Source organism: Gopherus flavomarginatus, chromosome 1, assembly GCF_025201925.1.
Source record: "Gopherus flavomarginatus isolate rGopFla2 chromosome 1, rGopFla2.mat.asm, whole genome shotgun sequence".
In the NCBI taxonomy this organism is placed as follows: domain Eukaryota; kingdom Metazoa; phylum Chordata; order Testudines; family Testudinidae; genus Gopherus; species Gopherus flavomarginatus.
In genome coordinates this window covers 273,916,740-273,941,588 of record NC_066617.1, presented here as the reverse complement: position 1 = coordinate 273,941,588, position 24,849 = coordinate 273,916,740, and the positions used below count along the sequence as shown (strand labels likewise).

The 24,849-nt window shown below is 45.3% G+C and overlaps 1 protein-coding gene across 5 annotated transcripts in view; it reads right to left on the bottom strand.

Annotated features, from left to right (window-relative positions):
• Positions 1 to 24,849, bottom strand: part of DZIP1 (DAZ interacting zinc finger protein 1) — an 81,387-nt gene that overhangs the window by 6,401 nt on the left and 50,137 nt on the right. For 3 of the 5 annotated variants that reach the window (XM_050948299.1, XM_050948314.1, XM_050948306.1), the window contains 7 exons: positions 22,125 to 22,184; positions 18,094 to 18,239; positions 12,510 to 12,708; positions 12,014 to 12,143; positions 11,725 to 11,778; positions 10,525 to 10,721; positions 9,577 to 9,707 (listed from right to left, as the gene is read on the bottom strand). In XM_050948299.1, coding sequence (XP_050804256.1) covers positions 9,577 to 9,707; positions 10,525 to 10,721; positions 11,725 to 11,778; positions 12,014 to 12,143; positions 12,510 to 12,708; positions 18,094 to 18,239; positions 22,125 to 22,184 — 917 coding nt within the window. The remainder of the gene's footprint in view (positions 1 to 9,576; positions 9,708 to 10,524; positions 10,722 to 11,724; positions 11,779 to 12,013; positions 12,144 to 12,509; positions 12,709 to 18,093; positions 18,240 to 22,124; positions 22,185 to 24,849) is intronic. The other 2 variants (XM_050948323.1, XM_050948332.1) reach the window with 1 other exon arrangement.

Below are 24,849 nucleotides of genomic sequence, written 5' to 3'. Positions count from 1 at the left end.
ATCCCATGGATATGATGTCCAGGTGCCCAGTGGTACTGAAGAACTCAGTGCCAAGGTGGGGTAAGAACGGCCTGGGGAGCAGCTGGGTTGGCTGTGTCTATGGGGGGATTACAATCCGTCTTCTAAGTCCAATGATTATGAACTGCACTGCAGAGACCAAGGTGGTTCCGTGCCACTCGGTGCCAGAGAGGATTGCTGAGGAGATCATGCAGCTGTCAGTGAGGGTGTTCCCTAGGAAAGCTGTCACGGTACCAGGTGCAGAGCTGGTGGAGAGTCCTTTACAACTCTGGGCATCAGAGATGTTGGGTCCTGACTCTCTGGTGAGGGTTAGAAGGTCCCTTGTCGCAGTGAAGGCTTCAGGAGTCAATGGCACATAAACTGGCTGGTGCGCTGACCCATAGTAAGCGTCACAGAGTACTGCAGTGCTTTGGGTATGGGTACCTGACAGTGAGGCTCCAGGGATGAAGAGTGGCCCCCCATGGGGCCACTCCCTCCCTAGTCCTTTGGCACCAGAAATCTGCTCTTCTCCTGGTGCTTGTGGTGTTTCTTCTTGGGCACCGAGGAAGATGATCGGTGCCAGGAGACCCGGATTGATGGAGGAATACTCTGCACTGAGGCCGAGGTACTCGGTGACGAGTCCGAGTGCAGCTCCAAGGATGGTTTTAGGGCCATCTTCATGAGGAGGACCTTCAGTCGAGAAGCTTGGTCATTCTGAATCTGGGGCTTAAACTCCCTGCAAATTTGGGAGCCGTCTTTCTTATGAGCTTCCCCTTAGCACTTGAGTCAGCTCGACTGCAGGTCACTCAAAGGCATTGACTTACCGCACATAGCGCAAGGCTTGAACTCCATGACCAAGGCATGACTCAGATTGGGAAGGTGGACAACCCTGCAATCTAAGAGCAGAGGAGTTCAAACTATCTAGAAAGTACTAAAACTACACTAACTGCTAAAAACAACAACAACTATTTACACTAAAAACTGAGAGGAAAACCACTAAGAGGAGGATTACCTAGGCAATGAGGATTCCAAAACTGTCACAGGTAGCAAGAAGGAACTGAAGGGGAGTGGGGTCAGCAGGGCCCTGTTTACTGACACTATGAATGCACGATGTCAGGGGGCGCTACAGTTGACCCAACGGATACCACAAATGGAAAAAATTCTGGCAACTGTCCTCGGGGTGCACACACACCTACACTGGAATGGACATGTGCAAGCACTCAAAGAAGAACTTACTTTCACATTACTGACTTTCAATAAGTGAAAAGGATTTGGACTACCCTGGCCGTTAAGCTCAGATGAGATACAGAGGCCCTTTCAAGAACCAGATTTTCAGGATGAGTTTTTGTGGGGCACTATGAAGAAGCTGTAGGCAGGATTGCAGTTTGGAGGACTAGGAAACTTCTGATTTATTTTTATGAAAAGGTGTTACTCAGTTTCGCCTTTCCCTTTGTATTGTTAGCAACTGGGTGTGAAGGGGTTAAATTCTTTCAGGAAACAGAAGCAATTAATGACTTGGGGGAAGCGTGGGTATCTGCAAGTAGGTCATAAAGGAGTCAGAGGTGCAATTACCTTAGGAACTGTGACAAGAAGGCCTGAATTGAAGTGGTCTTTGGCTTAGCAAGGTGAGTGAATGGGAAGGAAATCCAAAGACTCTGGATGGAAAATGCTTTCAATGCCCAGGCTGCCATCTCTGAATCTATTGCAAAACTCCTGCTACTGAGTATTGCTCTTCATCTTGGCATATCTGATAAAATAATATTTTTTAATGATCACTCTCCTAGTTGCTTCCCCACTAAGTGTGATACCCACAAAGCTTGGAAATGGGATTCTGCGCATAGCCTGAATTCTGATGACCCTTCAGCTCCCTGGAGCTTGTTGATATAAACAATATGTGCCATGTTGTCTGCTCACATCAAGACAGAAAGAGTGCATATATGATCCCTTAAGGTGAAGGACCTTTAAGAGCTTCTGGGCAATGACATGGTACTGCTTGCCCTTCTTGGTCAAGGTCTCTTAAGTTGATTCTGATTGTACTGCTGTTACACAATAACAGTAATTAAAGCCAGAAGGAAAACATGTGAAACGAGATTTCATTAACAGTAACCACTACAGGAAATGGAATTCCCATTCATTTCAGGGAGGAGTGATACAGTGTCCAAAGAAAATGTTGGATCTTAAACTTTCTCCTTTCAGACTCCATTGAGCTAAGAAAAGACGGTTACTCACCTTTGTAACTGTTGTTCTTCGAGATGTGTTGCTCACATCCATTCCAGTTAGGTGTGCGCGCTGCGCGTGCACGTTCATCGGAAACTTTTTTTACCCTAGCAACTCCAGTGGGCTGGCAGGTCGCCCCCTGGAGTGGCGACGCCATGGCGCTCGATATATACCCTTGCCGGCCCACCCGCTCCTCAGTTCCTTCTTGCCGGCTACTCCGACAGTGGGGAAGGAGGGCGGGTGTGGAATGGATGTGAGCAACACATCTCGAAGAACAACAGTTACAAAGGTGAGTAACCGTCTTTTCTTCTTCGAGTGATTGCTCACATCCATTCCAGTTAGGTGAATCCCAAGCCATACCTAGGCGGTGGGGTCGGAGTGAGAAGTCGCGGCATGGAGCACTGCAGATCCGAAGGCTGCATCCTCTCTTGACTGCTGGACCAGGGCGTAATGGGAAGCAAAGGTGTGGACCGATGACCAGGTCGCTGCCCGACAGATTTCCTGGATGGGCACACGGGCGAGGAAAGCCAGCGACGACGCCTGCGCCCTGGTAGAATGCGCAGTCACACGGCCCGTAGGAACGTGGGCCAGCTCATAGCAGGTCCTGATACAGGACGTTACCCATGAGGATAACCTCTGCGAGGAGATAGGAAGCCCCTTCATGCGGTCCGCTACTGCCACGAAAAGTTGGGGGGATTTGCGGAACGGTTTGGTCCTCTCCACATAGAACGCGAGAGCCCTACGGACATCAAGCGAGTGGAGCTGTTGCTCCCTGCCTGAAGAGTGAGGTTTTGGGAAAAAAACCGGGAGGAATATCTCTTGGTTGATGTGGAAGGTCGAGACCACCTTGGGGAGAAAGGCAGGGTGTGGCCTCAGCTGCACCTTATCTTTGTGGAAGACTGTATACGGGGGGTCTACCACAAGAGCCCGGAGTTCCGACACCCGCCTAGCTGAGGTGATAGCTACTAGAAAGGCAGTCTTCCAAGAGAGATAGAGTAGGGAGCAAGTAGCTAACGGCTCAAAGGGGGGCCCCATGAGCCGAGACAACACCAGGTTAAGATCCCAGGTTGGAGCAGGGAGTCGGACGTTAGGGTATAAATGTTCCAGCCCCTTCAGGAATCTAGACACCGTCGGGTGAGAAAAAACGGAGCGGCCATCCCCACCGGGGTGAAAGGTGGAGATAGCTGCCAGGTGGACCCGCAACGACGATATCGCCAGACCCTGTTGTTTGAGGGACCAAACATAGTCTAAGATATTGGCCACCGAAACTTCCATAGGGCGGAGACCTTTCTCCACGCACCAACAGGAGAAACGCTTCCACTTGGCCGAGTATGTCGCTCTAGTGGAAGGCTTCCTGCTGCCCAAAAGAACCTCCCTTACCGGGGTGGAGCAGCGCAGTTCAGAACCGGTCAGCCACGCAGGAACCACGCCGCTAGGTGCAGCGACTGCAGGTCCGGGTGACAGAGAGTCCCGTGTTCCTGGGTGATCAGGTCCGGGTGAAGGGGCAGGGGAACTGGGTCGGCTATGGCCAGGTCCAGCAGCATGGGGTACCAATGTTGCCTGGGCCACGCCAGGGCTACCATGATCACGCGAGCCCTGTCCCTGCGCACCTTCAGAAGGACCCTGTGGACCAGCGGGAACGGGGGAAACGCGTAGTACAAGTGGGTCGTCCACGGAATAAGGAAGGCATCCGCTATAGACCCGGGCTCCCTGCCCTGAAAGGAGCAGAACGCCTGGCACTTCTTGTTCCCCCCGGACGCGAAGAGGTCCACACGGGGATAACCCCACCTCTGGAAGATTGAGAGGGCGACGTCCGGGCGAAGGGACCACTCGTGTGATAGGAAGGATCTGCTCAGGCGATCTGCCAGCGTGTTCCGTACTCCGGGGAGGAAGGAAGCCGTGAGGTGAATGGAGTGGGCTACACAAAAGTCCCAGAGTTGCATCGCCTCGTGACATAGGGGAGAGGATCTGGTGCCGCCCTGCTTGTTGATATAGTACATGGTCGTCGTGTTGTCGGTAAACACCGCGACACAACGACCTCGAAGCTGGTGACAGAACGTTTGACAAGCAAGGCGGACCGCTCTCAACTCCCGCATGTTGATGTGTAGCTCCACCTCCTGCGGGGACCACAGGCTCTGTGTCCTCAGGGTTCCCAGGTGGGCCCCCCAGCCGAGATCTGAGGCGTCCGTCGTTAGGGACACCGAAGGCTGAGGTGGGTGGAAAGGGAGCCCCGCACACACTACGGACTGGTCTAGCCACCAGCCGAGAGAATCTAACACCCCCTGGGGGATTGTGATCAGCATGTCTAGCGGTTGCCTTGCTGGCCGGTAATGTGCGATAAGCCACAACTGGAGGGGCCTCATGCGGAGCCGAGCGTAACCGGTCACAAATGTGCATGCTGCCATGTGGCCTAACAGGGTTAGACATGTCCGTACTGAAGTCAAGGGGGCTGCCCGCAATCGCTGAACGATCGCCGACAATGCCTGGAACCTCGGTAACGGCAGAAGAGCCCTGGCCACGGTGGAATCCAGGACGGCCCCGATGAACTCCACCCTCTGCGTGGGGAGCAGGGTGGACTTGTCTATGTTGATCATGAGGCCCAAGGTAGCAAACAGGCCGGTGATCACGCGGACGTGGCTGCAAACCTGTAGTTCCGACGTGCCCCGAATTAACCAATCGTCTAGGTAAGGGAACACGTGGATACGACTGCGCCGAAGATGTGCCACAACGACTGCCATGCATTTTGTAAATACCCTCGGGGCCGTAGAAAGGCCAAATGGGAGGACTGCAAATTGGTAGTGGAGGGGGCCCACCACGAATCGGAGGAAACGTCTGTGGTGTGGCCAAATGGCGATGTGAAAATAAGCGTCCTGCATGTCGAGGGCGGCGTACCAGTCTCCCGGATTCAGGGATGGGATAATGGTCCCCAGGGATACCATGCGGAACTTCATCTTCACTAGGTATTTGTTGAGCTCTCGCAGGTCGAGGATAGGCCTGAGGCCTCCCTTGGCCTTGGGGATCAGAAAGTAGCGGGAATAAAACCCCTTGCCTTTCTCGTTTTCCGGAACCGCCTCTATAGCTCCTTTGTTGAGGAGCGTCTGTACCTCCTGTCGAAGGAATTGCTCGTGAGAGGGGTCCCTGAAGAGGGACGAGGAAGGGGGGCGGGAAGGAGGAAACGATATAAACTGCAGGCGGTATCCCGTCTGCACCGTGCGCAAGACCCAGCGGTCCGATGTTATTTGGGTCCACGCCGGAAGGAAAAACGAAAGGCGGTTGGAAAACGGGGGGGAAGGATCCGTAGGGGAAACTGTTACTGCGCCCTCGGGCGCACCTTCAAAACGAAGGCTTGGGACCAGGCGGGGGCTTAGAGGAGCTTTGATTCTGCCCCCCTTGGTTCCCCGAATGCCTACGCCTTCCATTCCTGCCACGGCGCCTATTGAGGTCCTGCCGTTGGCGGAACTGGGGGTATGGCCTGCGCTGCTGCTGCTGCTGTGGCCGGAAGGGTCTGCGCTGCGTTCCCGGCGTGTGCATCCCGAGGGAGCGCATAATGACCCGATTGTCTTTGAGACTCTTAAGTCTGGGGTCTGTCTTTTCCGAAAACAGGCCCTGGCCTTCGAACGGGAGGTCCTGGATGGTATATTGGAGCTCCGGTGGAAGGCCAGAGACCTGCAGCCAGGAGATACGGCGCATCGTTACCCCCGAGGCGAGGGTGCGGGCAGCCGAGTCTGCAGCGTCTAAAGAAGCTTGCAACGAGGTTCGTGCAACCTTCTTGCCCTCGTCCAGAATGGCCGCAAATTCTTGGCGGGCCTCTTGTGGCAGCAGCTCTTTGAATTTGTCCGCTGCCACCCACGAGTTAAACGCATATCTGCTGAGCAGGGCTTGTTGGTTTGAAACCCTGAGCTGAAGGGCCCCAGCTGAGTAGACCTTGCGGCCAAGGAGGTCCATACGTCTGGCCTCCTTGGATTTGGGGGCTGGAGCTTCCTGCCCATGACGCTCCCTCTCGTTCACCGACTGCACCACCAGGGAACACGGTGTCGGGTGGACGTGGAGGTACTCGTAGCCCTTGGAGGGGGCCATGTACTTCCTCTCGACGCCCCTCGCTGTAGGGGGGATAGAGGCCGGTGACTGCCAGATTGTATTGGCGTTGGCCTGGATCGTCCTAATGAAGGGTAGGGCGACCCTGGTGGGAGCATCAGACGAGAGGATGGTGACGATAGGGTCCTCGATCTCAGAGACCTCCTCGGCTTGCAGGCTCAGATTCTGAGCTACTCGCCTAAGGAGGTCTTGGTGCGCCCTGAGATCCAGCGGGGGAGGGCTACTGGAGGAGGTGCCAGCCACTGCTTCATCAGGGGAGGAGGATGAGGAAACCCCCGGCAAGAAAGTGTCCAATGGGGGGTCTCCCTCGGCCCTCGCCTCTGTCTCAGGAGCCAGAGCAGAGTCTTGCTGCTTGGATCCTTCCTCTCCATCCGGGGAGGGAGGGGGGCGAGACAACGAAGCTTCCGGCACCCTGTGCTCCGCCGTCGCAGGCCTAGCAGGAAGCTGTTGGGGGCCCTGGGCTTGATGGTATGCCCAGGGGGTCCAAAACCCCCACTGCTGCGGACCTTGGTCCTGTTGCGGAGGATCTTGAAATAATGCCGCCTGCCTGTCGGTGCCCAGCGCATACACGCTGTCTGTCTGAGAAGACACCGATGGCTGCCTAGAAGGCCATGGCGGAGCCGACCCCGGCTGGTAAGGGTCTGCACGGGTCGGCACCGAAGATCTTCTCGGTGCCGGGGAACGGTACCGGGAGTCATAGCGGTGCCGGGATCGGGACCGGGTTCTATCTCGGTGCTGGGATCTGGAACGGTACCGGCCGCTGCTTCGGTGCCGGGATCGGGACTGGGACCTGCCACCGACGTGGTGCCGGGAGGTCGACCGGGACCGGGACCTGCCACCAGCTCGGTGCCGGGAGGTCGACCGGCGCGGTGAGTGACGGCGGGACTGGCTCCTGGAGTCACGGTGCCGGTATCGGCGGCTGGAGTCAGACCGCGACTGTCTGGAGGTCGATCGGTGCCGCGAGTGCGACCGGTACCGCCGAGGGGAGCGGTGCCGGGACTGCGAGCGGCGGTGGGATCTTGATCGACCGTGGCGTCGGGACCTGGATCGCGAGCGCGAGTCCCGAGACGGTGCCGACATCATGGGCTTGCCTCTAGATGCGACCCGCACCGGAGGTACCGGGGGTGGCAGCTGAGTAGACTCAGTTAGGGCGATAAGGTCCCGTGCCGAAGCGAAGGTCTCCGGCGTGGATGGGACCAATAGCTCAACCCCAGATCTTATGGGGGAGCTTGGCGGCACCGGACTCGACGGACCCGACGGGCCCGGAGTCGACGGTGCCGGTGGTGCAGCGGCCGATGTCGATGCCGGGCGCTCCAATCGGGTCTGCCTGGCTGGAGTAGCAGACGCTGACGGTCTCGCCTCTGCACCCGGTGCCGGGGAAGGTCGGTGCCGGGGAGTCTTCCCGGTGCCGGTGCGATCCGGTGCCGGCGCTAAGATCACGGCCTGTGAAGCTGCCGGGTCCAGTGCCGCCTCCATGAGGAGAGTCCTGAGTCTTTGGTCTCTCTCCTTCTTTGTCCTGGGCTTAAAAGCCTTGCAGATGCGGCACTTGTCCGACCTGTGCGATTCCCCCAGGCCCTTCAGACACGCGTCGTGGGGGTCGCTGGTAGGCATAGGCTTCTTACAGGCCGCACACTGCTTAAAGCCCGGCGAACCAGGCATGAGCCCGGTGCCGGGTGCCGGGAAGGGCTACAGCCCCCGGCGAACAGCTATCTACAATACTATTTACACCTAATTACTTAACTAACTACACTTAACGATCTAACTAACAACTGTAACAATAACGATAGTTAACAAGGAGAGCTAGGGACGTGGAGGACAGCTATGCCGCGCTCCACAGTTCCAACGACCGACACGGCGGTAAGAAGGAACTGAGGAGCGGGTGGGCCGGCAAGGGTATATATCGAGCGCCATGGCGGCGCCACTCCAGGGGGCGACCTGCCGGCCCACTGGAGTTGCTAGGGTAAAAAAAGTTTCCGACGAACGTGCACGCGCGGCACGCACACCTAACTGGAATGGATGTGAGCAATCACTCGAAGAAGAAGGAAGTGTTACTAAGCTCCATGGCATCAGTTTAATGATAAATAACATGATCCCCTGCATATGTATCTCTGAGAAGGGACATGCCCACCCACTGGCCAGGAGGAGGCTAATGAGCTCCTCTGGGCCTGTGCTGCACTAATGAAGCCCAGCTGCACAGCTTGTTCCTCCTGGAGAAGGAGGAGGGGCTTAAAAGGGGAAGCGTGCCATAGGAAAGGGCAGTGACCACAAAGTAGGCTGCTCCACACAGAGAGTGATAGGAACAGACAGGCCAGTCAAGCAGGAGACAGCCAAGGAACACGCCACTTCCAGAGCTGTCTCAGCTGAGAGCAAAGCAACACGCCCCAGGAAGAGGGGTAGGAGGTAAACCCTGCAAAGGGGCAATAGACTTTCAGAAACGGAGTCTGTAAAGCCCTATCCAAGGGCTGTCTGAGAGGCTGACCCCTGTTCCAGCCAGACTCTCCTCTCTTGAAGGGGAAGAGAGGAAGAAGAACCAGCCCTCTGCCAGGAAGCAACTGCCCCAGAGAACTCCCCACAAGTGCAGCCACTGGGGGAGTAGAGCGGGTAAATCTCCCTTGTCAAAGCTTAGAAAACACTGTGATTTGAGCTGCCAGAACTATTGTCTTGGTGTCTTCTCCAAGTTGATCACAAATCCCAAGCTTGAAATAAGTGACGTTCCAATATTTACTGCTGATTTTTTCCTTAGAGTAACTTGGGATCTCACAGAATAGTTGTTCGGATAAAGACCATTGTGTCTCAGAGCTTTCATTCCACTACAAAGCACGACTGGGAAGACTTGGAATTGATGAAAGCTTGAAGGGCAAAGAGCAGCACTAATAATGATCTGGAGCTTGGACAAACTGCAGACACAGCACACTGATAGAACATAGAAATAATAATTAGAAAAGGAATTCGGTACTCTTCAGGGACTGAGTTTGACACTTCTGTACCCGACAAAGTTCTAGAAACCAAAATACTTTAGCCTATGACCTAATCAAACAGGTCTTTCTGAGCCCTCATTTCTAAAAACAAATGTGACTATGTGGAAAAACAAGTAAAGAAAGAGACCCAACTTAGGTAAAACTCTGCAAGTGCATTGGGGATGACATTTTTACTGCATCAGATTAATCTTACTTTTCCTAACATGGAAAACAAACAGTAGCAAAAACAACAACAATAACTGAAGCATGTGTTGGTTTAGATAAATGTAATTAACAAATAATGTAATACCTTCAGTTCTTGTGCATCTTCTTTTTTAATAAATGCCTGTGTGACATTAATTCCTCCAGCTGGCTTATTCTTATTTCCATGGCTAGAAAGAGTATTTTCAACTTGTTCAGTCAGTTTTTGGATAAGTGCACCTAAACAATCATTAAAAAAATTACAGGGATACGGTCAGTTTAAAAGTAGGGTATTTTAAAAATATCTCCCCTTCTATGTCATTTACCAAGTCTTAGATTAATGAATGAAAGATATTAAAAATATGAATTTACTTTTCACCTGCTGGCATGCAAATTTAGTCCAGGACATCTAAGTCAAGTGGGGTTCGTTCCTTCATGGAAGCAACAACAAAAATTCTGCAAGCCAAATTATGCTCAGTGATACTGCTGTGATCTTATTGTTTTTTATGGGATAGCATAGGTGTAAATGATTGGTCCTGTAATTAAATGATTGCTTCTTTAATTGGAATTTAGTAAACAATTGTGTTGATGACACAAAAGAAGTAACACACACCAGCCCCCTCACCGATAGCCCTTCAGAGTTAGTACGGCTAACAGGAGCAAAGCAGAAAAAATTCATTTTTGTCACTTCAACTTCCAGCTATTGGATTGTGTTGTGCCTTTTTCTGCTAGACCACAGAGCCCATTATTATATTTGTTCCACATGTACCTATCAACAGTAATCAAGTCACGCCTTAGCCTTCTCATCTGTGTTCACAGAGTGCACAGCACAACTGGGGTCTGATCTCAACTGGGGCCTCTGAGTACTACAGTAATATTAATAAGAGTAAAAGAACAATATATTATGAACTTGCAGAGAGAGAAATATACATGATAGTGTATATTCTAGCTTTAGAGTATTTTGTAACTCATTGATTTTATCACCTATTAGGTATTTTTAAATCATTTATATGTTACCTTAAATTATTACTTATATACACAAAAATAATGAAAAAACCTTTTGAAGGCTTGGAAGGTGTTTCAATCTCCTCCATTTCACTTTCTTCAGTCCAGTCCATATCACTTTTGCCTGTAACCATCCCACAATTATTCATGCTGTTGCTGGATGCTTTTAGCTGCAATAATTCTGGTGATATATATGAGTGCATAATATCATCATCATCCACTTCCTCTTCTGAGCTGAACGGTGGAGTGCTAAAACAAAAAAGCATATCAGATGAGGATTTAATGGGTTTCAGTATTACACACATGTGCACAACTTTGAACTTCTTGTGTTTTTTCCAATACGTTTATGCATTTTTCTGTTTGAAAAAAATCACCTACAGTAACCTGGAGTGCATATACAACTATTTAAAAAATGTGATGTTATTAAATAACAAACTGACAACCCAAAATCATTCCAAAATGAATGTACTTATAACCTCAAATGTAAACATCCTCACAAAAACAAAAGCCAGAGCATATAGTCAATCTTGCAAGATCAACAAATGTATGCTTTCATGGATCAACAGGGAAAACAAAGTTCAGAGTCGAAGATGTTCCACTAAGAAAATTCTGCTCCTGGCTCCTCCCAGTTAAAAAACCTTGGGACAGTTAGCAGCAGTTTCGTAGTTTATCTCAATTGGTCAGCAGGCACCCACAGAAAAAGTGAATTTTGAGATAATGAGTACCCAATCTATTTAGGACTTTACAAATCAAGCTTAATATCGTGAATGTTATCCAGAGACAAATGGGTAGCTTGAGCAATTTACAGAGTACAGGTGCAATATGCATGACATGAAAAGCACCTAGAATACTGTGTTCAATTATGTACATGCTAGAAAAATATTGACAAAATGGAACAAAAATATTAGCAACGAAGTCTTAAAAAATTAAGGTCTAAATTAAGGCAAAAACATAATATGGGACAGACAAAAAAAGTGACATCACCTCATGGTACTCTATGCTCTGCCTGCTCAATTATTAAGAATACTCATGCTCAAATCAGAGCATGACTTCTGTTAGGGATTATAACAATGGACTCAATAAGTATTAAATTTTAAGAAAAAAACATATGATTAATACAGACCTTCTGATTTTAGTTTAATTTTTTTTGTATTAGCAATTTCAATGTTTTTGTATTAGCAATTTCAATGTTCAGTCAAAGGCAGTTCACTAGAAAACAATTTGTTCAAGACCAGAAATGAGCAAAACTTACCCAATACTAGATGTTTTTCTGGAAACTCCCTCTCGAAAAACATGCTTCCTGGGTCTATAACAAACAAAACAAATTATTTCTGGACTCGACTGCCAACTACATATACAGTGAAAAATCTATTCCTTTGTATACAAAAATAGTAATTTTGTGGCTAATCCCCATTAAAAACTAGTCAGAAATGTTTACATCAACTCTCTTGTTCATGAAAGAAGAATAAACCTATAACACTATTAGCAGAACACAAATGAGTTATTTATGGCATAAGTGCTAGGAAAGTGCTGTCTCTTACCTTGGTGTAGATGTATTCTCAGCAGAAGTCACTTTTTGTCCAACTGGGCATACAGCTGTAGAAGTCCGCTTTGCTGGTTTTGGCTGCACTGTTGATGAGGAAGTTGCCATATGAACCATCTTCTGTTTATCTAGAAAAGAAGTTATGTTATCAATCTGAATATTAAAAAGAAATGTAGATGTTGTTGCTCATCAGAAGTCTTAAGTGAACTTGTGGCTATAAAAAAAATAACTTTGAATGCTGTTCAAAGCAGCCATTGATTTTCTCCATTATTAGAGAGAGACATCGCTTCCATAATCAAATAAAAGTAGAGCGCTTTTTAAGTGGTGTAGTGTAACTGACAGCTAAAACATAGCTATTTAGGTAAAAGATTATAAACACAACCATAAATAAATGTACACACAAAACTTTTACTTCAAGGACGAATGTACACAAACAGAATTATTTAAAAAAACCTGGTACCAGTAAAATAAAATAATTCTGAAATTTGTCCAACCTTCTGAAGCAAGACGAGATCTGGAAACAAGCCTATTACAAGCCGATGAAGATCTCTCCTCAATTCTGAAGCTGACCTGGCGTTCAAGATGCTCTCGAATTAGTTGAATGTCAGGCACTTGTTTCTCTTTCTCTTCTCTGGCAGATTCGACAGAAACTAAGACTTTGTTTAAGTAGTCACTCGGGATACCACGAACACCCTGAAGAAATAATACAAGTTACTGTTTGATGGACAGTATAATTAACATAAAACATTTACATTTTATAAACCATTGGCTTAACTTTTTTGACTGCATCTAGTTTAAACCTTTTGTCTTCACGCCTTCAAGGCGCTTTATAATTTTCTGTCTCCTTTTTTCCTTCACCTTTTACCATATCACCTTCTACACTCTTGCTCCACCAATGATGCCATCCTCAATGCCTATTTGTCAGCTTCTGATTACTTTTTACATAACAAATAGAAAACAATACTTTTCTAAATATATATATATTGTAAAATATTTTTTGTAATGGCTTCACAGCTGTTTTATAAACAATGCATTACTAGGGCATATTCTGTTGTCATTCAGAACAGAATGCTAATGCATATGTGAATTCTGGGTTATCTCATATCTCCTACGTGGAAGAGACAGAAACCTTCCAGAAAACAACATTTGACAATTGCTGTGATACAACAGGTCTCATATATTGTACGGAGATGGAAGTCAAAAACAGTTCTTGATTCTCCAGTCTAAAACCTAATGAACCTTAGAAAGGTTCTGTCCCTACATGTGTATATTCCTACAACTACTTATTCACTGAATACCAACAGTGTACTTGGCACTGTATGAACATATATGATACAGTCCACGATCCAATTCATACACAGACAGTGGAATTTACAAGCATAAAATGCACTCGGTGATTGCTCAAACTGTAAGAGATTCAGATCCTGTTTAGAAAACACTGTTGAATGGGTTTTGTAGAAGTGCATTTTAAGGAGGATTTGAAAGAAAAGAGGAAGATCATTTAGCACATCAGTAGACTGAGGGAATGCCAAAGGTAAGTTCCCCCACAAAAGAAAGTGAAAGACAAAAGTGAGAAGGGGATAAAAAGAGGTACTAGGAAGAAGGGAGGTAATGAGAATAAAGAACACAGGTGGAGGCAAAACGACACAGAGCCTTTTATAGAGTACTGCCAACTCAAAGAATTAAAAACCATGAGTCGGACCTCACTATCATGATTTTTTCAAAATAATACATTTTGAATTCTTTTTCTTTGCCTTCTAGTTTCCGAACTTTTGGGGGGCACTCATTTCACTTTTTCAAGCACTCTTCAGCAATCATTAGGGCTAGAAACTCTTTTTTTAATGAGCTCATCACACAATTTCTTGATTCCAGCAGCTGCAGCTTTGACAGACACTCCAAATATCACGAGAGTTGCCATAAAATCACAAGAGTTCAACTGGCCAAGAGGGCCAGATCCTTCACTGAGTAAACTGTTGTAGTTCCACTGAAGTCAATGGAGCTATGATGACTAATACCAGCTGGGGATCCATCCCTGGAATCACTAAATTGATTCTGAATGAGCAAGGAAGTCAGCAAAGGGATTAAAAGAAAGAAGGGGACCCTCTGTGAAGGGAGAGGTTCATTATTTCAGCAGCAGAATGTTGATAAGATTGGTTGGAGGAGGGATGACATGAGATGTGGGACTGGTAGGAGGAGGTTGTGTTAGTTTGGCTTAGAGATAACCAAGGTACTTACAGTGGAATGGGTAGAGTACAAAGGACAGATTTCTGAGATACTACACAGGACGAAGCAGCATGATTTGGAACCAACCTGGATACAAGGGAAGGCAGCAGGAGTGGAAAGAGAAACTGAATATATTGCTGAGGTTGAGAGTCTGGGTTATGGAAAGGATAGAGTAATGGAGAAGGGAGGGAGAGGAGCTGACTTGGGAGAGAAACGAGTAGGGAATAAAACTAGGCTGACTTTAAGATTGTTGTAGGATTTCAAGGACCATTCAGTTTAGTTTCTCTTAAAAGGCCACCACAAGTGTCACACTTCCCAAGATGAAGAATCCAGTGCTCAGTGAGGACTTTAGCTTGGCCCCAATCAATGCTTGGCTAATCATTGGTGCTGGAAGGAGGCAGAAGACTCAAGAGTTTCTTCTTCACTGTACTACAGTAACCTCAAAGCCTTGGAGGGGGGGGATGTCTTCAGAGCTCAGACTATGCCTCTTTGTGACAGCGTGCAGCAGGACAAGGAGGGGCTCTACTCAGCTTAGTTCTTTGGCCAGTGAGGATGAGGCCTGGGTTACACAGTTTTAGTATTGATATAACTATGATAGGGTGTGACTTTTTTTAAAAAACACTGATAGTTACTAGTGCAAGGAGTTATAGTGGAATAAAGATGCCTTATACTAGTATAACTTTTTCCCTTTTCTGTTCCAGAGCAAGCAATACTGGTATAAGCACATTTCTAACTATACTGGTATAGTTAAAGTGGTACAATTTGTGTGTGTAGGCAAGGCCAGAGTGCTAGAAGATTGTGGGACACTGAGAACCTGTCCTCCCTCAGGGGTGCTAGAGATAAGTCGCTATCTAGTAATTAAGTGTGAGCTGGCTGAGATAAGCAGGGGAAGCAACAAAGGGGAACCTACTCTAGGAATCAGATGAACTCATTCTTGGTGGGGATCAACAAGGGCAGGTTAAAAAAAAATGAGGTGAGGATACACATCAAAATGCTGGGGACCCTGAAAAATCCCAGGATGGCAGAGGCATGCAGGCGAAGAGAGAGACGTTAGTTGTCTGCAGTTTACATTGAGGATTATAATGGCTGCCAGAGCAATCAACTAAACAATGTCAGCAGCCAAAAGAAAGTCAGAAATAAAACATCTTGCTTAAAATTTTTGAAACTCCTCCCACCCACACAAATTTTAAATCCAATCCTCTTTCCCAGACAGAGACAAAAATGAAACTGAGATCCCAAGATAAGAGAAAGACTTTGTACTTGAGGACAGCTGTGTGGTCCTTAGACTTTCTGCTAAAGCATTCAGTGACAGAGGAACACAAGGAGAACAAAGTGGGTGTAAAGTAATGGCTCATTCTCAAAGCAGCCCAACGGACAGAGAGGAGCAAGACTAAGCCATATGTGAAATCTTCAATTCATAAGATACAACTTTGAAGAAAGGGGAGACCCTCAAATGTGAGGCACAACTAGGGTGACCAGGTAGCAAGTATGAAAAATCAGGACGTGCACGTGTGTGTGTAATAGGGTCCTATGGGAGAGGGGTAATAGGATCCTATATAAGACAAACCCCGTAATATCAGGACAGTCCCAAGAATAATGAAGGCATCTGGTCACCCTAGGCACAACTGCACCAAGACAGCTTCAGACTGATCCTTGAAGGAATCTCAAATCCAAGCAGTCACACTGCCTTGGATGTGGCTGCCTGAATTGTAGTCAAGGAGCACTTGCATAATGGCAAGTACTAGATCTAAGGTTTTATTTAAGAACCCCATATCATTTAACCATGTGATAATAAATATGTTATTTACGAGTATTATAGTAATATTAGTGAAGTTCAGACAAGTGGAGAGAAGTTAGCTCTGAAATACACACATTCAACTACCAATACATACATATTGGTTCTGATTTTTCTTTATCGCAGGGGAAAAAGATAAAAAGCATTGTGACCAGGTGTACTAGGACCTTTGAGGCCCCCTGCTGGAGGCCCTGCAGTCCTACCACACCTGCTCCAAGAAAGGAGCAATGAAGGTGGGTCCTCCAGGCCCACCTGCAAAGGCTGCAGGGAAGCAGCCAATCAGAGCACAGCAGGCTCAGATAATAGGAGCTGCTGAGCCTGAGCAGGACAATTGCTGGCTGGTAGCAGAAGTCTAGAACGGCAAAGAAGGACTAGAAGGCTATGAAACTCCACAAATAGCCACTGGGGAGAAACCTTGCTCATGCATGGCTAGGACTGTGAAGCTCTCCAGGCACAGAGGCCTGGGACAGAGAACCCTGACTAAAAGGGGACAGAGACTGATACTTGCTCTTCAGGCAAGGAGGCCTGTGAGTAGAGTTACGACCTGGCCAGTATTTCACTGACCTAGCCGTGTTGTTTTATGGATTTGCCAGTTGCCAGAAAAATAATTTAATCTGACAGGTTTTTTTATGTGGGTCTAAAGATTTGCATTATTTATTATCATAATACACTGGGATATCTAATGTTAAACGTTTCTCTGTCCAGCTAAAGATGCTGCAGTGTTCCCACTTTCACAGTTTAAGCGATAACAGATCCAAACTGTTGAAAATACAGCAGTTGTGTCCCATCAACATGCAAGCGCACCATGCGTATATGTGAGAGAGGGCTTGAGTCACGTGAGAGTGAGGAGACTGGGGATGTTATCAATCTTATCTAAATGTGTTTTCTCTCTAGAGACTATAAATGGCTGTTAAGGGGGGGGAGTTGCCGGAGTTGCCTTGTGGTTTGGGGATGGGACTGTGGCAGGTTTGCCTTGGGGGGTGGGGTGGGGAGGGCTTTGCTGTTTTTTTTTTTAATTTCAAAGGTGGTAACTCTACCTGGGAGATACCTTGCTTAAACAGGAAACAGACCAGAAGGTGATGGGACAGAGTGGAAAGTGGCCCAGAGAATAGCAGCAGCAACCAAGCAGAGGAAGCAGCACATGGCTGCTTTCTATAGAGTCCCTTAATTGGGACTTGGAGTAGTGGGCGGGCCCAGGTCCCCCCCACTGGTCACTGGAGAAGTGGCCTAATCCCCAAGGAGGAGATAAGACACTGCAATAAAAACCCAAGAAGTGGGCTGGGAATTTAAACAGGCCCAGGGATGGAGCTGAAGACCCTGAAAAGAGCCAACTACTTGTTGAACTTTGTTACCCCTGAAGGGGACTTAAGGAGTAACCTGTCTGGAGAGCTGGGACACCACAGTACTGCTGAAGGCAAAGAGTCTCCAGGGAGAAAGCCCTGGGGGCACTGTTTTGAACAGGGCAGGGACAGACTTAAAGCTAGCCCAGAAAGGGCTGAGAACTAAATCCAGAGACAGGGCTGCAGACCAACAAGGTCATGGCAATAGTCTTTGTTGGACCTTTGTTGACTCGGAAGGGATTCATCCATTTCAACAATGTTGTCTTAGCCAGAGCCCTGAGCCACTAAAGACCCGTCTAATGAGGGCAACAGCTCACAGGGGGTGCCAGGGAGAGCAGAGAGTGCAGGATCATACCCGGCAAAAAAGAGGCACTTACAAGAGGTGAGTGCACCCTGCCATAAGCATTATTGTGGGGGGCACATATTAGAACAGCATAAAAACACCCACTATAACTTCCCTATAGGAACTAAGGAAACTACCACCTTAAATCAGTGGGCATTAAAGATAAAATACATGATATTGAGGATGAGGGAACATTTCACACTGGTCTCTAGCAACCACCTCCGGCTGACAAGGTGTGTTCTTCCTCTCAGGAGTGATATTAGGACATAATGGTCATTGTGGGTTGTGGTAGGGAAGTGAAGGGGAAAGTGAAAAAAGGGTGGACCAAAGGACCTTCTCACCACTTAATGAAAAATAATCATTTAAAATAACCTTACTGCTTTAATTCCCAAGGATTCCAACTTCTCCACCAGGGTCTGCTCCAAAACCGTTCGTAATTCTTTAGTTAATGAAGGATTAGTCTTCAAAGCATTTATTAAATGTTGCTTACTTCTGCCTATTTTGTGTTCATTTTTTTCTATTTCTGTAATATGATAGGAAAATTACATTCAAAAGGGATATTTTAAAAATGCAAAGTATCAATACGCAGGACGAGACAAAAAGACAAAACTTAACCATGCATTTTTTATAACAATAGACATGTGTATGATATTTTCTTTGTGTAGTGGTATTTCGTCTGCTCAATGCTGCCTTTCTTTTAACAAAATCTGGAACTTATTTACAGAAACACAGATCTGCTTAGAATCCACCACTTAAATAACCTTAAAGCAGTCACTCGCCCTTGATTGACAATACTTTTTCATACTATATATTGTAAAGATACATGCATGAATATGGAGAGTACAGTATGCACTTCTGGGAAAGGAAAATTATTTTGTGATAATTAAGTTCTCTAAAAGTAATATTTGAGGACAAGGCCAAACTCTGTGTCATGTCTTCTAATTGAAAATATGCCAAGCTAGTGATTTTTCTCATCTCCTTCGGAGCTCCCTGAACATTAAAACATTCTCCAGTAAGGTGTCAGGTAGTACCTCTTTCTTAACCTTTCGGAAGAGAAAAGGTGAATTTAAATATTTTAGTAATTACAAAAATATGGTCTGAATTATGTCTTAAAATCCCCTAGACCTGAATGCAGGATTTTTTTTTCCTTTGAGGGCTGATGGCATCACACATACAAAGTAGGAAAGGTAAGCTGTATTCTTTATTCTTGCACTGGATATCATCGAGACCTGAGTCTGACAAAGTGGGTATTCACTCATAAAAGCTTATGCTCCAATACATCTCTTAGTCTTTAAGGTGCTACAGGACTCATTGTTGCTTTTTACAGATCCAGACTAACACGGCTACCCCTCTGATACCGAGACCAGCAACTCTTGGAGGAAAAATACAAACATCCTCAAACCAGACCCTGGCAGACAAGTAAAAGATTAAGGGCTAGATTATGCCCAGGTCCTACATGGCCACACAAAGGAGTTAAGAGAAGCAAAGCTCTCCTCACCTCCCAGACATATAGAACTGCCTGGATTGTGGCTTTGACACAGCAGAAACATTACTGGATACCTCTGACCTTCCCTATGACCAAGTGGGAGGGGACTATGGCACCTATTTCCATTCTGCATTGGCCAACAATGCTGATAGGGCACTCAAACATATAACACCCCAGAAAGGAATATAATAGCATAGCTGTGTACCATCCCTAACAAAGGACCATGCCTCAAGGAACAATTCAGTCCTCTCTGATTTTTCATGTTTTATTTTAAAATAGACTTGTCATTATTGTCATTTGTAAACCTTATTTATTTAAAAGGGGATTCAATTTAACTTTCACATTTTCTCCACTGAAAATACTAATTTTTAAAAGTGCCATACAACTATCAGCAAACCTGTAAAATTACTATGTAACAATACAGTGCAAAGGAATCAATTTGGATTACAGACAAAATTCAAGATTTTCAAAGGTGAGCAGTGACTCTGGCTGCCCAACATGAGACATCTTAAAGGGGCCTGATTAACAGGGGTGGTTGCTGAGCACTTTCTGCAATTTGGGTTCCTTTAAGGTGGCTCAGGCTTGGCAATCAAAAGGTGAAGCACTTAAAATCACTAGTTACTTCTGAAAATCTTGACCTAAATGCATGTGAAAATGCAGCTAGTAGAAAATTAATTTACAAAACCTTACTTTAGATAATTTAGAGAACAGTATTTTATACTCACCTTGCTTGTTATTCAATCTTATTTAATAATTTTATATCTATCTTGTCCTCAATAATTTATTCACAATCCCTTTGATTCTGTAATAATACATATTGTTTCTTAAAAGTATTCTTTAACTTGCTGTTTTTGTGGCTTAGAGCTATTAGTTCGTTTCTTATTCCAGAATGGAAATTGTTTTTTGTAAGCCATAAAAAACAAAAGTCTTTTAGGTACACTGCATAATCAGGGAACGCGAAACCACAAAAAGTCTGCAAGTTGTAAATTATTTCAAAACCTTGTTTAAAATTCTTGGTTGCTTCAATTTTCAGCTCTTCTGATACTCTCTGAGGACTCATGTCCACAGGAACTTGCTGAAGCCAAGAACTCAGAAAGATTCAAAAACAGACTGGATGTTTATAGGGGGTATCAAGAATATCCAGAACTGTTGTAATTAATTGAAATTTTGGAAGGGATAGTAAACCTCACGGTTCAACAATTAAATGAATCTCTAACTGAAACCAAGATTATATTTATTGTGGATAGCAGATTATCCCACATCTTTCCACTGTGGGATTCTCACACCTTCCTCTGAAACATCTTGTGCTGACAACTGTCAGACAGGATACTGGACTAGATGAACCTCAAGTCTGATTCTGTCAGGCAATTTCTATGTTTCTCTCAAAAAGTAATCTTTATGCCCAGCAATTTTCATACTCTCCCTCACAGATGTCTGTGACTGAAAACAAGAACATACTGACCTTTCTGTCTTTTCTGTCTTTCTTTGTTAGTACTGCAAGATGTACTTTTGGGCAGATCAAAGGAATAAAGGACAAACAGGAATAATCAAAGGAATCAAGGATAATCAGTCAAGATAGAAGATCTTTTATTGGACCAACTTCTATTCGTGAGAGAGGAAAAGTTTTGAGCTTTCACAGAAGTCCAGACCTGAAGAAGAGCTCGGTGTAAGCTCGAAAGCTTGTCTCTCACCAACAGAAATTGGTCCAATAAAAGATATTACTTCACCCACCTTGTCTCTCTAATATCCTGGGACTGACACGACTCCAACAACACAGCATATAAGATAGAAAATAGCAGACAGGAGCAGCAGATGGACTGGGGGAAAGACGGAGAAAATGCAGGCGAGTGCTACTAAAAATGGGTGAGGGCAGCTGGTTGTTCCTTGGGAAATCCCACACTGAAGCACTGTACAGAAGTATTAACATTTCTCACATCATATCTTTTCCTTCAGAATTTAAACTGATTGCTTGTGAGCGTCAAGAAGGATTTTTCCTTTAATGCACAGTTCTGCATAATTGTCTGTGTATTAAATGTGAAATACGACATGAGAGAGAAGGTGGGTCCTCTGAAGTATCAGGTACTGGCCACTGCCAGGGGCAGGATACCTACTAGGTGTTTATTCTAGCATGGTAAATCCTAGGGCCCTGATTCTCCACTTATCCAAGCTGCACTCAGATGGAATGGAGGAGCTGCCACAGACAGTGGGGTTTGGTACGATAATTAAGAGTTGCCTAGGCCTGGCTCGAGTTAGTGCTTCACAAGAGCAGCACTCACTTCACTAACTGCAAAAAGTCCCTGGGGTGTTAGGACAGTAGAGGACTCGGCACCTCAGAGCTCAACTCAACCACAAATTCCCTCCTCCCCATCCTGCTCACTCCTCACGCCCCCATCATCTTACATGGAGGGTGGAAAAGTTAATATAGAAAGCAGCAGCACTATCATCACCAGATTTAAATCTCTGGAGAGTTCCCCTCCAGGGACCATCTCTGGCCACTTTAAGCTTATGCAAAGTGACCTTAGCAAACCAGAGACCATTGCCTTATGATCTTTTGTTAATTAGTCTAATACTAGGTTATTTTGGTTAGTTAATATTGCTGTTTTACAAATATACAAAGAGTTTCATAAGAATGTGTTCATTTGTGTAAAATTAAAACATACAAATACTAGAGAGATGTATGGAACACACTTATTGCATAATTTTTTAGATCCCCATCAGAATAAACTGAATCCAGGTAGAGAAATTATATTTTACAAGCATGAACAACAAATGGGATAGTCATACATCTTGCTCAAATTACATAAAGCATGTTCGAAACTACAGAAAAATATTGTCGGTATCAAAGAATATTATCCATTTTTATTGTCAAATAAAATGTTTACAGGTAATGCCCACTACATTTTTGACTGATCCCATCATTACCTTTTTCCTCTTCTGAAAGCTCCTCTATGGGATCCAGCATATGCACCAAGAGTGCCTTTTCTAATAAAGAGGAAAAATAGGAATAGCAGACAAACAGGATAGAAAACGGTCAAGATCAAGGTCCAAAAGGGGAAAGTTATGCAAAAGAATGTATGGAGATGTCATTTTTGCTTCCCCCCCCGACTGCTGATAACCTACCTCACAGATCCAAAAACGGAGAGCCCTATTCAATGTGATTGTTCATAGTAGCAAACATTACATTTGGTAGGATAGGGACTTAATAAATAATCATTTAATTTCTGATTGAGCTGCTTTTAATTTAGATGTTACAATTGCCAAGTGTAAAATGCACTGCAACAATGTAACAAAGTTTATTTGCAGCTGATATGCTAGTGAGGGTTTACAAAAAGAAAACATAAATAGCGGGATGCATTAGTCCAAACACAGAAGTCCTCAAAAACATAATGCGAAAAATGTAGAAATGAGTATAGTTAATTAAACTGGAGAAATATTAATTTGTCAATGTGCACGTACAAAAGGGAAAGAAGTTTTATAGACAAATGCAAAAAGACAAGGGTTGCAATCATGGCCTCATTGAAATCAGTGACAAAACTCACATTGACTTCTGTGTAGCCAGGATCTCAACCAGGGTCCCTGCCTCAAGGAGTTTATAAAGTGACCTCATTTCCTCTGCTGAACATGGAGCTCCTACAACACACTGAAGTGATTCTTCCAAAGATGGACAGATTTCCCTTGCATCCTCCTGCCTATGAAAAGTTTTACAAAAATTAGGCCAGGTCACAGGATTTTTTTTTAATATTATAGATTTAAAAAGATTAAATTTTCTAATTTCATATGAGAAGTAGAAAGGCACAGAAACAAGTCTATAAAATACGAGTATTCACACTGCATTAAGTTCTTACTTAAACAAAAATGAGAACCTCTGTTCTCTCATTCTTAATGGTCAAAAGATAGAGTAATTAGGTATTTATCTTAACAGGTATTGCTGTATTTGCTTATATTTTGGTATCAGTGCATAGAGGTTTTTTTTTTTTTTTTAATAGGTATTCATTTAGGGGCAAAATCTGCCCCTGTCTCCACAAAAGGTCCCCTAGCACCAGAACTGGTTGTTCCACTGCATAAGTGGGGGCACTGGAAGAGGACAGCTGCACTTTAAGGCAAATATCCCCATTTCCTCATGGTTCCTGCATATCAGGGAGCAGAGGGCAGATGGAGATATGCTAAGCCATAGGTGGGCAAGGGGAAGGGTGTGACTCAGGTCCTAGGAAACACATCTATTACACAGACCCTCCAATCCTCTCTCTATGGAGGGGCTGGGTGAGGTGCTGTACAGGCTTCTGAAGACGCTTTAATAAGGTAGCTACTCTTCCCATGCTCCCTAACTCTAGGGATGTGTCCAACCCCTGACCTGGTTACTCACAAAGAGTACTAGATTAAGATTTACCCCTTAATTTGTCTCCCATATAATCTGCAACAAATCACAAGTGCTGAGAAAGCTTCTTACCTACTGTATTGCCACAGGATGAGAATGTGATTCTATAGATAGTATACGTCACAAGACCTTAAAAGCAAAACTCTGCTGAGAGATTGCTTGACCAGAAGCCTACTTTGCTGGCTAGCACTTGTTGGAATCTGCTACTGAGCTAGTTACTATGTAATTGGATTAAAATGTCCTCATAATGTTTATACTTTCCTTAAATGCAATCTGCTTAAGTGTTTCATGTCATCATGGCACAATGCCTTATTATGCAGTTAGACCGTAACAGGAAATCCCAATTCCCAGCATCCAGGTTTTAAAATAATCTGCCACTCCACCTTATGGTTACTTGTTTCTCCCTCTCAGTATACTAGAATAGCTTTGAAGTTAAAATCAACAATATATGCAATAGTAACAGTGGTGAAAGCCATAATCCTAACTGTGTTATCCATCGCATCTTTGATCATTCATTGCTGACACCAGAGATCAAACCCTGCATGGTGGTGGAGTGGAGGAATGGGGGTGGAGAGAAGAGGAAGAAACAAAAACCCAACAACAACAACAAAAACAAAACAAACCGAAAAGTATTTCTCCAAGTGAGATAAGCTCTCCTCTGGACACTGGTGCGCACATTTTAAGAAAAAAAAGCAAATTCTTTATTACGTAAACATAGAATCCAATATAGGAAAACACAAGCTGACCTGCAATTTGGCCTTCTAACAAATGGCTGAGGAGATCAGCCTGCTCACAAATGTTTCTTCTCTGATTACCAAAGAGAAACAAAGTAACCTTGGTCCCCTCTGAGTGCCTGATTGGGCCCGTCAGCTCCACATATTTACTCACTCAGACCCAGTACATCTATGTGAAATCTAAAGAAAGGGTTAACTGTATGATTGCTAGGAATAATGTAGTGTCTCTAAACCAGGTCTCACAGCCTGGCACAAACTCTTTCCCTCAAAAATCATAAATATTTGTTGGATAAGCATTTGAATTAATCAGCATCCCCATCTTCACCCCATCACAATAAATATGCCTCTTAATTAAATACAGTTTTGATTGTTATAAGTAAGGCATCTCTTGCTAAAACAAAAAAACCCACCTTTCCTGCACAAAAATAAAATAGTCAAACCCCACCAAATCACCTAAGAAAAGAGGAGGATTTTGCAGTATTCCCTGAAGTGAAAAAAAACTCAGCCTCTTTTGGAATCCTGGGTAAAGCAAGATGCA